The sequence below is a fragment of the Pituophis catenifer genome, unplaced genomic scaffold (genome assembly GCF_029215685.1).
Source record: "Pituophis catenifer annectens isolate HBS135680 unplaced genomic scaffold, rPitCat1.0.hap2 SCAF_1, whole genome shotgun sequence".
Taxonomy (NCBI): Eukaryota; Metazoa; Chordata; class Lepidosauria; order Squamata; family Colubridae; genus Pituophis; species Pituophis catenifer.
The window spans coordinates 196,515,536-196,529,667 of record NW_027256881.1 but is presented as its reverse complement, the minus strand read 5'-3'; the positions used below and the strand labels follow the sequence as shown (position 1 = coordinate 196,529,667).

The following is a 14,132-nucleotide window of genomic DNA, read 5'->3' as shown; positions in this document are numbered from 1 at the left end:
TACAGTTTAATACTGAACAATCCTCATTGAATGCAATGTGACTTGCTTCTGATAGTCTTGCCTTAGATTGTTTCCTATAATTTAGGAAGAAAATCCTAAAATAGTTTTACAACCATTTTCCTGAAGAAGCCGTTTCCTGAAAAATATAACAATTGGTATGTCTTTATTGCCTAGCAAGCATATGGGTTTGCCTTCCTATAGAATGTACTACATCATTTTCAATCATTTAGGGAAATACAATAGTCAATGTTGTTATTCTGTCATGGAAAGAGTATGTAGAATCTAGAACAAACTGCAAATTAATGTTATAAACTCTAGATAGGAAGGAAGAGTTTAAATATTACTGCATTATTCTATAAGTAAAAAATCCGTTTAATACAATGCACTGTTACACCCAGGATTTACTAAATATAGTAAAAATGGTATCCTGTTTATATAACTTGGGTGTCCTCCTGGACGCACGGCTGTCCTTAGAAGAGCATTTGACGGCCGTGGCCAGGGGGGCTTTCTATCAGGTTCGCCTGATACGCCAGTTGCGCCCCTTTCTGGATCGGGACTCCCTATGCACGGTCACTCATGCCCTCGTTACTTCCCGCCTTGACTACTGTAATGCTCTCTACATGGGGCTCCCCTTGAGGAGCACTCGGAGGCTCCAACTGGTGCAGAATGCGGCCGCGCGGGTACTTATGGGGGCGGCATGGCGCTCCCACGTGACACCTCTCCTGCGCGAGCTGCATTGGCTTCCAGTGGTCTTCCGAGTGCGCTTCAAGGTGTTGGTTCTCATCTTCAAAGCGCTCCATGGCTTAGGACCCAGTTATTTACGAGACCACCTTCTGCCTCCGATAACCTCCCACCGGCCAACACGCTCCCACAGAGAGGGTCTCCTCAGGGTGCCGTCTGTCAGGCAATGTCGGCTGGCGACCCCCCGGGGAAGAGCCTTCTCTGTGGGGGCACCCGCCCTCTGGAATGAGCTGCCCCCAGGGATACGACTAATCCCGGACCTCCGGACCTTCCGCCGGGCCCTGAAGACTTTTTTATTTCAGCAAGCCGGGCTGGGTTAAAAAAAAAAAAAAAAAATTTAATTGGTGAATTTTATGGGTAACGGGGTTTTAAATTGGAGAAGCCTAAGATAATTTAATTTTGTTTTAATGTATTTTAATATTTGTATTGTGTGTTTTTAATTTTGGCTGTTCACCGCCCCGAGTCCTTCGGGAGAGGGGGCGGTATAAAAATTTAATAAATAATAATAATAATAATAATAATAATAATAATAATAATAATAATAATAATAATAATAATATTTATAAATGGTATAAATTTATATCATTACCTTAAGCACAATACAGATTTACAGAGAAACGTGCTTACCTTCAACTTTTCACTGTCAAGCAGCATTAACTGCTGTCCATCAACATTCTTGGTGGTGAATTCCGAGATGTACTGCTCCATGTTCATTCCCATTAGCCAGTGGCAGACCTGTTGTGTAGTCCATTCAGAAATGGGCCTGTTGTGCCACTGGTTTTGTTTTCCAGTAGCTGAAGGTTCATCATCTATGGTCTGATTGAATAAAATCAAATTAATCAATTTTCCCCAATAAACAGTAGTTTAATTTTATTGACTTTAAAACACAAAAATAACTAACATTTCCAGTGTTTTAAAATCTTAGAAGGCTTTCACAATGGACTTCAAGTTAAGATTTTAAAACATACCTGTGTCAAAACAGGTTTAGACCAATTCCTTACATTGTTCTCCATATAAAATGTTAACATCTTTTGAATAGACGAGTCAATTACTCTTTTGAAGTTAAATAACATTTCATGCTGTTTTTATGTGCGTAATAGCACAAAGTGAGCACCATTAAGACAATGAACAAGCTTTGCCAAAACTCTGGCACTACTGTTCTTACAGGAACAATTTGATAAATTACATCTGTTATTAACTTCACTAATTATATAATTAAACTGGTAAAATGCAGAAAAATAATTTGAAATTAATGGTAAAAACCCTTTAGGTTCTGGTCTTACATTGCAAAGCTTCCTGGAACTTAAAAATAGACCAATTAAAAAAAATAAGAAGGAAAAAAAACTTTTTTATATTGTTTGACTTAGACATGCAATTTCTGTTAATTCAGTGGATGGGCCAATGGAAGCAATTGTAATGCTTACTTATGAATATATAATTCTATGTTGGTTTTAATATATAATTAACTGCAAAGTATCTTTTATTGGCGAACTGGTTTGTTTGCCCTAGTTTGCAGTATCTCATGAAGATATTGCTAAGAGAACTACAGAGACCACGTTCTTTGTCATTATTACCACTTACAGCAACAGTAAAATTTCTATCCAGTAATAAAGGTGTGGGTTTTCTAAAAAACGTATACAATCTTTGACTAAAGAAAATAATCTTAATCAACACCAACTACTGAGCACAACACTGTCCATTCTCTGTGCAGAAAACTTTTACTTCAAAATGTTGACAGCGCATTCCAATGATTTTTCTGAGCTCAATTTCACCTGTCGTTATATAACCCATATTACTTTACATATTTCTCTTATAGCAGATTAGCAAGTACTAATCTGCTATCTGCCGTACTAGCAAGTACAGTAGCTGATAATTTGATCGACACATTTGATCCTGGAATTTCATCCTGTTTGCTAAAAACTGGCAATCTACTATTTTAGTTTGCATGTTCTTTCTGGACCAAAATATGCTATTCATTTCAAATTTACGACGTAAGTGGAAGTCTAAAATGCCTCAAGTTTAAATTTAATTACTGTATTAATCTTGGTGTCTCTGCTCAGACTGAAGTATAAACTAGCTTGTGCATTGCATAAAGCCATAATATGAATTAGAATGAGTTAAAACGCAGCTTGAGACAAATCATATAAGCTGGTATGTCTAGCCAACAAGAACCAGTTTCAGATACAGGTAGTCAGCTAGTACTGTAAACCAGCAGTCCCCAATCTTTGAGGCTTGGCTGGGTGGGAGAGGGGAACTGGGCCATGTGAGCGGCGGGCTGGCCTGAGTGTGCACACAGCCCTTGCGCACTGGCCTGCCACTTGTGCGGCCCAATTCCTAATAGGCCACGGCCTGGTAGTGGGCCATGGTCTGGGGGTTTGGGACCCTGCTGAAAATTTTAAACTAATTTTGTTCACTGTATTTAACATGTTGTAAAACAGGAATTAAATGGCTGTGCCAATCCCATTTTAATTTTTTGGCTACAATATTATTATTCAGGAGTTCATTACCGAATTTTAATACATATTGCAAAGTTGGAGAAGCTTGGAAACGATAAGCAGAGCACAAGCTACAAACTGCCTTTCCCTACTTTAGTGTATCAAGCAAACCAGAGAATCCAGTTTATTTCTTTTAAATAGGAAAGCCATAATTTTAAACAAAACATGGATGGAGCCATCATTCTCATCCGACCAAAATCAACTCATATTTCCAACAAAGAAAATAAACAGCCAAAAATAAATAAACTGCTTTAAAAATACAACATTCTTAAGACAACTGGAAGACATGGATACAGGAAAAGAATTTAAACTCCAAAATAAAATTTTATGCCCCAAGAGCATAAAAACGGAAATTACTAGCAAAAACGTTTTGTTAAAGTAAACTAGAGTAAACTATATGCAGGCTATAAACCACATAAAGGACTCTTAACACTTATCAGCAAATGCTGATCTTATCTTTTATCACAAACAAAAACAAAACTCCTCATTTAATCCTGCATAATTTTGAAAGACGCAGTTTTTCCACTTAAAAAAAAGGCTCATAAAAATTCTAAAATAATTTCAATGGCTAGAATGATACCCTATAGTCCAAAGACTGAAGAAACATCTTAGCATGGAAAATGGCACTTGAGAACTCTATAGTTCTGTTAGAAATGCCATTACATGCCATTCATATCAATCCTATCACCAGCATCCTTATGAAGTATATTGGATTCATCAGAGCTACTCAAAATCAATAAATCATAGATTTCGGTGCAATTAAAAATGATGTACTTATTGGACCCATGTTTAGAAAGATGTCTTTATCTTTTCAGAGATATATTTTCTAAATGATGGTTTAATTTTTGTAGCATTTACTACAAAAATAAATTATAACAAATAATTGTTAAAAATTATCACTTCATTTAAATGTTAAAATAAAAATACCATTTATTATATTTAGAAATACATGTAATAAATTTATTGTACATTTATTATTTACAAAACTCCACGGAAAATAATGATAATATTGACAAAGGAAAAAAAATAATGTATTGAACTTAAGTAGCAGACCAAAAACTGGCTAACTAATGCCTATTGTTATGTTAGACAAACTGAAATGACAAGGTGGTCTGAACTGTGACATTAACAACACACACAGACACACTGAAACTCACCTCATCTGAAGAGAAGGTTAAAGTGTGTGAACGCCCTGAAAGATTAGGCTCTGCCACTAACCCTGACAGATCACAACTTGGCTTGCTATGATATGAATCATCTATGAAAATTCTACTCTGCAAACAAGTGAAAATAATGTTTTGTTAACTTATCCCTTGGAATTAATCACAGGGAGACAAAGTACCTTTTTAAAATGTAAAAATAAAAAAGCACCTACTTAACAATAGCATTAAGCTATATAATATATCTACAATAATATTCATCACTTATACAATCATTTATGTATTACTTCCCAACATATAATATATAAATATTGAGGTTTTATCAGTAAGAAGGAAGTCTTTTAGGAATACAGGGTTAGTGATGAAGTTATTCCTTGAGACCAGTGGTCATCTCAGATACAAAGTTATAAATGTTAATGGAAAATGGAGATTTCCACTAGCAGCATTAGCTACTGGTTTATTTCCAATTATGCAAAGGAGAAGCAATTTTGTTGGTTGCCCCTTTCTGTTGCAGCCTTTTTATTTTGGAGTTTCCTTCCAATCCTCAGAAATGTATTTTTATTGGATTGATAAGAAGTGGTGCACAAATAGGCAGAGGAGACAGAAATCCTTTCTCCTGAAAATATTAACACCAAATCTTATAGGAAATGTAATTTAGGATTTTGTCCATCACAACCATATGATGGCTGTAGAGATACATTTCATAACCATATGATGGCTGTAGAGATAGATTTCATAACAGTTTGGATTACAAATCTGAATATTAGTTTATTTAGCCAGAATAGTCATCCAAAAGGGAAAAAAAAGAAACAAAAATGTTTCTTTCAAGTTTTTGTAGGAAAATTAAAGATCTCCTTAAAATGGGTGATTTGTATTATTATTAAATGTATAAGCTATTTGATTCTGTTTAAAGTCTGGGTGACATCTAAGTTTAAAATATTAGAATCCAATAATGAAAAACATTAACAATAAAATCTCACACATCAAACATCATACAAGGGACCACCACCCATTCTAGCTCAAGGTTTGGGGAAGAACCAAGTTTTAAGGGCTTGTTTAAATAAGGTCATAGTGGGGACCATATAAATCTCTGGAGGGAATATTGTTTCAAAGAACAAGTGCTATGAGAGAGGTGGCCTACTTCCTATGTCCCATCAGGTGATACTGTTTAATTGATGGGTCTTGGGACTCTGCTGAATTATATAGGATGGGAGAAACTGTAGAATAATGATCACCAACCTTTTTGGAATCAGGGACTGGTTTCGTAGAAGACCATTTTTCCACAGACCAGGGGTGTGAAAGGGAACAGGGATACGCAACCTAGATCCCATGCATGCACATTTTTGCCTGTCCATGCTCATCTCCACCTATGTGGCCCAGTTCCTAACAGGCCACAGACCAGTATTGGTCTGTGGCCCAGAGGTTGGGGACCCCTGCTATGGAAGACAGGTAGATAAACAAACCCATACCAGCCTTTATAGATAATCACTAACACACTGAACAATACTTGGAAGCTTACTAACAACTAGGGCACCTCAAGAATTGAAGGTGTTATGTGGGGCTGCCCAACACTACCCATGCCAATGCATTTTAGATCAGTTGCAGTAAGTGGTCTCTACTCATGAACACTACTGCAGTAGTTCAAACATGAGGTGACCAAAGCATGAATTGGCCCCAGCTGCCATCGGCTCTTTGAGTATACTCAACTATAATATAGTTGAGTATACTCAACTATAATTCAAGAATATTCACAAGTTATGTAACAGTCCTAATATTTCAGGGTTAAAGAGAGAATATTTCCAGATCTAGATGGTCCAAAGAAACAATTATTCAGTTTTGCCATGGTTAATCTTAAACTTATTCCTCCCCATACAGTTCTTCACACACTCCAGACACTGTGACAAGATTTTAACAACATCATCTGGTCAGTTAGAGGTTAATATATACAACTAGTTAACTTGAAAGAGGAAACAAAGGGACAAAAAAAATATAGGATAACTATTTTGATTCTAATGATGCTTGTTAAAAATGAGTTAAAAATCTAGGTCCATACTTGCATATTAAGTGGAAAGGGCCTAGATTATATTTATTTTTATGCCTATATCCTGCCTCTGCGCAAAACAAACTTTTTCTCCCAGTTTGAAATACATTTAATTATTTTTTCACTGCTTCAGGGAAATAATGTATGGAAAAGAAGTAAATATCTGGCTCCCTTCCTCTCCATCTTGGTCAATTTAAATTCAAATTTAATGTTTCTACTTATTGCATTGATGTTTTACATTGGCATTTTTATTGATTTTAAATTGCCTAGAGTTGCCTTTGGCAAGATGAGCGGCATATTAGTTTAATAAATAAATTCCAATGTATATCATAGCTGCTGCTAAAGGTAAAAAATATGTACAGGTAGTCCTTGACTTATGATTGCTCACGTAACAACTGTTCAAACTTACAACATGCTCAAAAAAAGTTACTTACAATTCGTCCCCAAAGTTACAACTGTCCTACCATCCCACAATCATGTCATCGTATTTTGGACACTTGACAACCAACTTACATTTACATCTGGTTGCAGCGTCCTGCAATCATGTGAGTATGTTTGGTGATTTTTTTTCCTAGTTCTGTGTGTGTGTGTGTGTGTGTGTGTGTGTGTGTGTGTGTGTGTGCAAAAAATGCCCATTGGATGAGATTGATTTCAACTTATGATCCTGTGATTTGTTTAATGAGTGTCATAAAAATGTGTCTGATAATATGGTGACTCAACTTATGACGGCAATGACTCACGATCAAAATTCCAGGCTCAATTGTGGTAGTAAGTTGAGGATTATTTATTTATTTATTTATTTATTTATTTATTTATTTATTTATTTATTTATTTATTTAGTCGCATTTCTATGCCGCCCAACTCCCAAGGGACTCTGGGCAGCTACCTGTTACTGTTTAGAAATTTAATATTTCATAGCCCAGAGATACTGAACCTCTTTAAAACTTTTAAGTTGCTGAACATTACGTGCTAGTACAACTCATTTAGCGTTTGTTATTTAGGCTGCATTACAAATACTGCTCAAGATTAATGATTACATCAAGAAAAATGTTAAACAGTGAACTTTACCCAATCGACTTAATAACAACATAAAGAACATATAACTAGTTTTAACAGCAACTCGCTGGATGTCATCATAATAGAATGTGAAACTACTTGTTGAATAGACCTACTTGTTTAATAATTTCCAAAAATCATTTGTGCAATACCTAAATTGTGCAAGATGAATTACAATATGGATTCAATATTCACACAAAAATTAAGTGGTGACTACAACTATTAAACTTATTTGCACCAACTAAATGATCCCATTTGATATGACTCAATCAATTTGCATTTCATATTTCTTGTATTAATGTATTTAATGTGGTACAAATTTTAACTAATTTGGATGAAAAAAGGGAAGTGCCAATCAGGCTCTACAGTGGGGATATGATATCTGGGGAAACAACAGTTTGTTTTGCATCCCACAAGACTCTTGGACACGCATACATGTATGTATGCATTGTGCTAATGGAGCCACAGAATGGTCAGTCTCGTCAGTCAACCCATTATTGCTTCACTGATGAATTATAAACTGCATTGGCTAAGTTCACGCAACATCCCAAGTCAAACAAAATTATATTATGGTTTAGCTAAACCTTAGGATGATTGTGAATCTAACCAGAGAGCTACTTTCCTGATTGATTCAATCTATTTTGCCAGCAGACAAGCCATACAAAATAAGTTTTTCCTAGTGAAAGGAAACCATTCAGCCATTTGCAAGCAGGCTTAAATTGGTTAAAATTATGTTGGCAAATACTTTGCAAGCTTGCAAGATATAAGAAATGATCTGTCAAAGAAAAGACAGACAAAATGAAAAAAAAAAAGCATGGCTTGGAATGCATACCCAAGATTATCACCAAACTGAAATAACTAAAGAATCTATAAAAGAAAACCAAGCTAGAGAAAAATTTATGCACTAAATTAATATTTATCACAAAAGAAGTAGAATGCAAGCTTATAAATATTCTATGGGATATAAAACAAAGCACTAGACTAGATGATGACATTATTAGATTCAGCTTTGGAATAATTACTTTCTGTAAGCACAGAAAATGTAGCTTTTAACAGATTTCGGTATTTATTATTTATCTAAATATTATTTATCAACTCTTGATACATAAAAATATGCAAGAGCCCCTCTCAATGATAAACATTTTAGCAAATTTACTTAACATATTTTTTATTATAGCAGAGGAATCCCACTGTCTTCCATGTGTTGCTGCTTAAGGAGTTTAGAGGAAACATTTGCCTGAAGTTTAACTATATATTGAACAATTTTACTATTTTGAATATGTTGTTTGCAACTTAACCAAGAAAGTTGCAGAGTTGACTGATTTTTTTTCTGAATGATATGGTAGATCACTGGTATCAAAAAGTAGTTTGCTTAGTATGATCAATTAATATTAATTTAATTAAATTACTGCAGCAGGCAGGAAATAAGGCCACATATATCAACTTTTTGACTCAGTACTTTAGCAGTGCTGTTAAATTTGAGTCAGGGAATGTAATAGTAATGTTTGATTTAACAACAAAAATTAAAAAAAGGCATGGATTCATGACTTCCCCCATTTCACATTCTTTTTTAAACATCTTGACAGCCATCTTGCAAGTTCTTGGATCCATCATTACTAATCAAGATTTAAGAAAAGTTAGTATTAGTATTTTTTCTGTACCTATGGTTAGTTGCTTTAACTGTTGTACAAATATATGTATCTTTATAAATGTTTGGAAAAACTGTCAGAAGCAATTAGTTTTAATTATTTTTAAATAAAATTTTAAAGAAGCTAGGAGAAAGAATTAGTTATCTTATAGCTTGTAATAAACTACCTTTAATAAACAATATAAAAGGACCACTGAAACCAGAAAGATTTTGATCTAGCAAAATATTTCTCCTGATGGAACAGAGCTTAACAATTCTCTCTCTCTCTCTCTCTCTCTCTCTCTCTCTCTCTCTCTCTCTCTCTCTCTCTCAGCAGTCCTTTACACTGCTAAATCCAATGCCCTAAGGACTGGATTATTCCTTAAATAGTGAAGTGACAGAAGTTTTGACTAAAGAGAAAGAAAAAGGGCTCTTTCCCATGACTTGAATTACTCCAAATGAAGTACTGCCTTATCAGGAGAAGCTCTGAATCCAATCCTACGTATTTCAGTAATCCTTTTTGGGCTGTAGTGTAGAAGCTAAATTTAACTAGCATTTCATGCCATACTGAAATTTCACACATTAAGAGAGATCTCTGCAGTTCTCACATAAACATCCCTAGAAATATGTACAGTGATGACTAACATGTAAACTGCATTTCCAGCTTGTATACAAGATATAAGGTAGTCCTTTGGGTTCGAAGAAGACATAAGATAGCTCTAGAAAATCCAAGCAATACTAACTATTGAGGAAGTCAGCATATCTAAATGTGCATAACATATTCAAACAGACTACATTTACCTTGCTTCTGGTCTTCTCTTGACTTTGTTCAATGGCAATGTCCTGCCCACCCTGAGAAAAACTCAGGGTGCTACTAGAGCTATGTTCTTTATGGCTGTCTCCAAACCAAGAGAAAGGCATACAAGTAGGAATAGGTGAATCAGAATCTGAGGCAGACAAATTGTTGTCAGGGTCTTCCAATAATTCTCGGGAACCTCTGAAATAATATCATGTCCATAAAACCATATATCAACATTTATTGTACATGCAAATCAAGCTATTTAACGTGGTTCATGGTTCTATTTTAACATTCAGTATAACCATTTATAGCACAAAACTTAAATAAATTTAATAAACTGTGAATAAGCTTGGCTTACTATTTTTAAAGTATTTTAAAAATAGTTCTGTTACTAAGGGATTTCTGTCTTATTCTAGCAAACAGAAGAACTGCCAGTGCTGAAAACCTTTTACCAATAACTCTGGAGGGTGTACACAGAAAATGTATATATGTAAAAAAAAATCTGAATATGTTATACTTTTCTTTTTTTAGGAAACTTTATATAAGATTGGGTATAGAAACAGGCTTTCAGGTGTTATGTTTTCTGTATGGAAAAAATGACCTCACAATTTAATCCATGAAACTCCCTTTTTAATTTCACTATTAGCTTATTTTATTTTATAAAAAGGACACAGTTAAACTGCTTCAAAACTGTCTGAAAAAAGTATCTGGAATCTAAAACACTTTTATGAAGCAATTTCCAAATTAAAAGCAGCAATACAAATCTTTTAAAGATACAATTTAAATTGGATATAATAGGCACAAATAAATCATTTTTTTAATTTTTTTTTTTTAAATTAGATTTATATGCCGCCCTTCTCCGGAGACGCAGGGTGGCTTACAATGCGTTAAGCAATAGCCTTCATACTTTTGTATATTTTATACAAAGTCAGTTTATTGCCCCCACAACTGGGTCCTCATTGCAAATACATTGCAGAGCAATAGGAATGTGCAATGGGAAGAAAAGCACTATCAGGGGGCAGCGCTGCAATCCCCACCCCGAATCCAAAACGGTTCCCAGTTCCCCTGCTGCACATTGCAGGGAACTGGCCGCCCGCCGCCTGAAAAGCGGCTCTGAAAATTGGATTGGGGAATCCAGGCAGCGGTGGCTGGACAGGAGGGGCTTTTTACTTTAGGAGCTCCTGTTCGTCTCGGCTTGGCTCCTGGGCGCGGAGAGGGTTTAGGCAGCGGCGGCGCGGCTCCTCACATTGCTGGGGAGTGAAGTCATCGCAAACATTGTCTGCCCTGACCTGCCCGCTGGGCGGCCAGAGGGGTAACCAGCCGCAAATCATGGCACCTGCCTTGTTCCCTGAAGCTGCCGGGCGGATTCCCCCCCCCAGACCGTCCCGAAGAGGTTTGTTCCTCAAGCTGCGCCCCGACCCAGATCCCCGCCGCCTGGAACTGTCCGAAAATGGCCGAAGGGTGGGGGCTGGTAGGTGGGTGGGGCTACATTCAGCGTATAAGATGCATCCAGATTTTCACCCCCTTTTGGGGGGTAAAAAGGTGCGTCTTATACACCGAAAAATGCAGTACTTCAACTTGGAATGTATCAATAAGAATGTATCTTATACATACCTGCTGTCCAGAGAACTCCTTGCATTTTCTTTTTCTAGCTTTTTGCCTTTACCCCCCGATTTTCTCAGGCCCCTGAAATTATATTGGACCAATAATTTAAGCACTTCATAAATCTTAAACTGCAATCCTTGCCTAGAAGTAAGACTTATTAACTAAGGCACAGACTTGAATAGGCATGTACAGGATTGAATTGTTCCAAAGTGTTCACATCATAAGCCAAAATATAGCAGTTTATCACTCTACTCTGATAAACACATACATCACAATGTATTTTACAGTTCAAAACTTTCACAATAGAATAGATCACCCTAGGATCTGCCTTGATTTTTATCACCATTTTTACAATGGTTGTAAAGTGAGTCACTATGGTTGTTAAAGTGAATCACCTGGTTGTTAAATGAACCCATTCTTCTAAATGGCTGGTTTTTTGCTGAAAACAAAAAATGTCACAAATATGATGACATGGCCATGGGATGCTGCAACCAGTCATAAATACAAGCCAGTTGCCAAGCTTCCAAAATGTGAGCCTATTACCATACCGGATGGGGTAAGGGGGGAGTTTTAACTTTGAAGTTGGGTCATAATTTTGAGTCCATCACAACTTCGAAAGATCATTAAATAACTGGTTGTTAAGCAAGGACTGCCTGTATCATGTATATAATACACAATAATCATATTTCACTCATATCCTATTAAGCAGCAAAATAATAATAATATTAAAACTGTAACTTAAGTCAAAACAAAATCCAAAACTCAATCTTTGAAGATAAATAATTCTTTCTAGTGGCATAAGGCCCAAAAAAGTTTCCCATGATAATATAATAAATACATTTAAAGTGATATTTTAATATATGTATTAGCAGCAATAATTATTCAGATGAATGTCTAATTTTGAATGTAACAGAACTGTAATTTAATAAATCAATGCAAGAATATTAACTCTCTGTTGTTGAAACCAAACAAGTCATACCCAAAATCTGGAAAACGTCTTTTGGCTTTCCCCACAGAAGGACCATCTCCGGATTCAGCCTTTTCTTCAGCTCTTTTGTCATCTGTAATAAATATATTTACTGACATAAATTATGTACCATAATGATCATTTAATCAAATGATGAGAGAAAATAGAACAAATCTACATAACGATAGACAAGACGTTACTGAGCAGCACTTTCTTAAGGTGATTATTTATTTTATTTATTTATTTATTTTATCAAATTTATATGCCGCCCTTCTCCCGTAGGACTCGGGGCGGCTCACAGAGTAGAACAACATAACAATAAAATAGTGCTAAAACAAGCCAATTTAAAATCCCCAGAAAATTAAAACCTCGCGGCAGATCAGAGAATTTGCTGAAAAAGCCATGTCTTCAGGTCAGCACGGAAAGTGCGGAGGTCGGGGGCCGTCCGGAACCCAGTGGGTAACCCATTCCAGAGGGTCGGTGCGACCACAGAGAACGCCCTCATCCTGGGAGCCGCCAGCCGACATTGTCTGACCAACAGCACCCGGAGGAGGGCAGTCCTATGTGAGCGCACTGGGCAGTGGGAGGGCAGTAGGAGGTGGTCTTGCAAGTACCCCGGGCCAATGCCGTGAAGGGCTTTATAGGTAAGTACCAGCACCCTGAAGCGGATCCAGAGGGCCACTGGCAGCCAGTGCAGCTCGCGCAGGAGGTGTTACACGGGAGTAACGGGAAGCTCCCCTAACAACCTGCGCGGCCGCATTCTGGACCAGCTGGAGCCTCCAGGTGCACCCCAAGGGCAGCCCCATGTAGAGGGCATTGCAGTAATCCAACCGAGAAATAATGAGAGCATGAGTGACTGTACGGAGGGCATCCCTGTGTAGGAAAGGGCGCAACTGGCACACCAGGCGAACCTGTGCAAAAGCCCCCCTTGGCACGGCCGTCAGATGATCCACCAAGGACAGCCGTGAATCAAGGAGGACGCCAAGATTACGAACCCTTTCAGAGGGAGTAAGCAACTCCCCCCCACATCCGAAGTGATGGGGATACTAGATCATGAGATGCCGGTATCCACAGCCACTCAGTCTTGGAGGGGTTGAGTCTGAGCCTGTTCCTGCCCATCCAGACCCGTACCTCTTCCAGGCATTTAGACATCACGGAAAGGGCATCACGGGGTTGATCCGGGGTGGAGATGTACAATTGGGAATCATCAGCATACTGATGATACCTCATCCCGAAACTGCGAATAATCTCACCCAGTGGCTTCATGTAGATATTAAAGAGCAGGGGGAGAGAACCGACCCCTGTGGCACCCCACAAGTGAGGGGCCTCGGAGAGGATCTCTGACCCCCCGCCCAAACAAACTGCGTATGGCCCGAGAGGTAGGAGGATAACCATTGTAAAACAGTGCCCCCCAGCCCCAATCCCCGGAGCCGTCACAGTAGGATACCATGGTCGATGGTATCGAAAGCCGCTGAGAGGTCAAGTAGCACCAGAATGGAGGAATAACCCCCATCCTGGGCCCGCCAGAGATCATTCACCAGGGCGACCAATGCTGTTTCCGTGCTGTGTCCACGCCTGAAACCCGATTGGTACGGGTCTAGATAATCCGTTTCCTCCAGGAATTGTGGAAGTTGGTGTGCC

The 14,132-nt window shown here is 37.6% G+C and overlaps 1 protein-coding gene across 2 annotated transcripts in view; it reads right to left on the bottom strand.

Moving 5' to 3' along the window:
* The window catches only part of LOC139311433 (neurabin-2-like), a 61,985-nt gene that overhangs the window by 2,763 nt on the left and 45,090 nt on the right, over window positions 1–14,132 (bottom strand). Inside the window, exons 14-18 of one of the 2 annotated variants that reach the window (XM_070935903.1) lie at window positions 12,504–12,585; window positions 11,534–11,605; window positions 9,922–10,117; window positions 4,394–4,510; window positions 1,369–1,557 (exon numbers count right to left, since the gene is read on the bottom strand). In XM_070935903.1, coding sequence (XP_070792004.1) covers window positions 1,369–1,557; window positions 4,394–4,510; window positions 9,922–10,117; window positions 11,534–11,605; window positions 12,504–12,585 — 656 coding nt within the window. The remainder of the gene's footprint in view (window positions 1–1,368; window positions 1,558–4,393; window positions 4,511–9,921; window positions 10,118–11,533; window positions 11,606–12,503; window positions 12,586–14,132) is intronic. The other variant, XM_070935983.1, reaches the window with a different exon arrangement.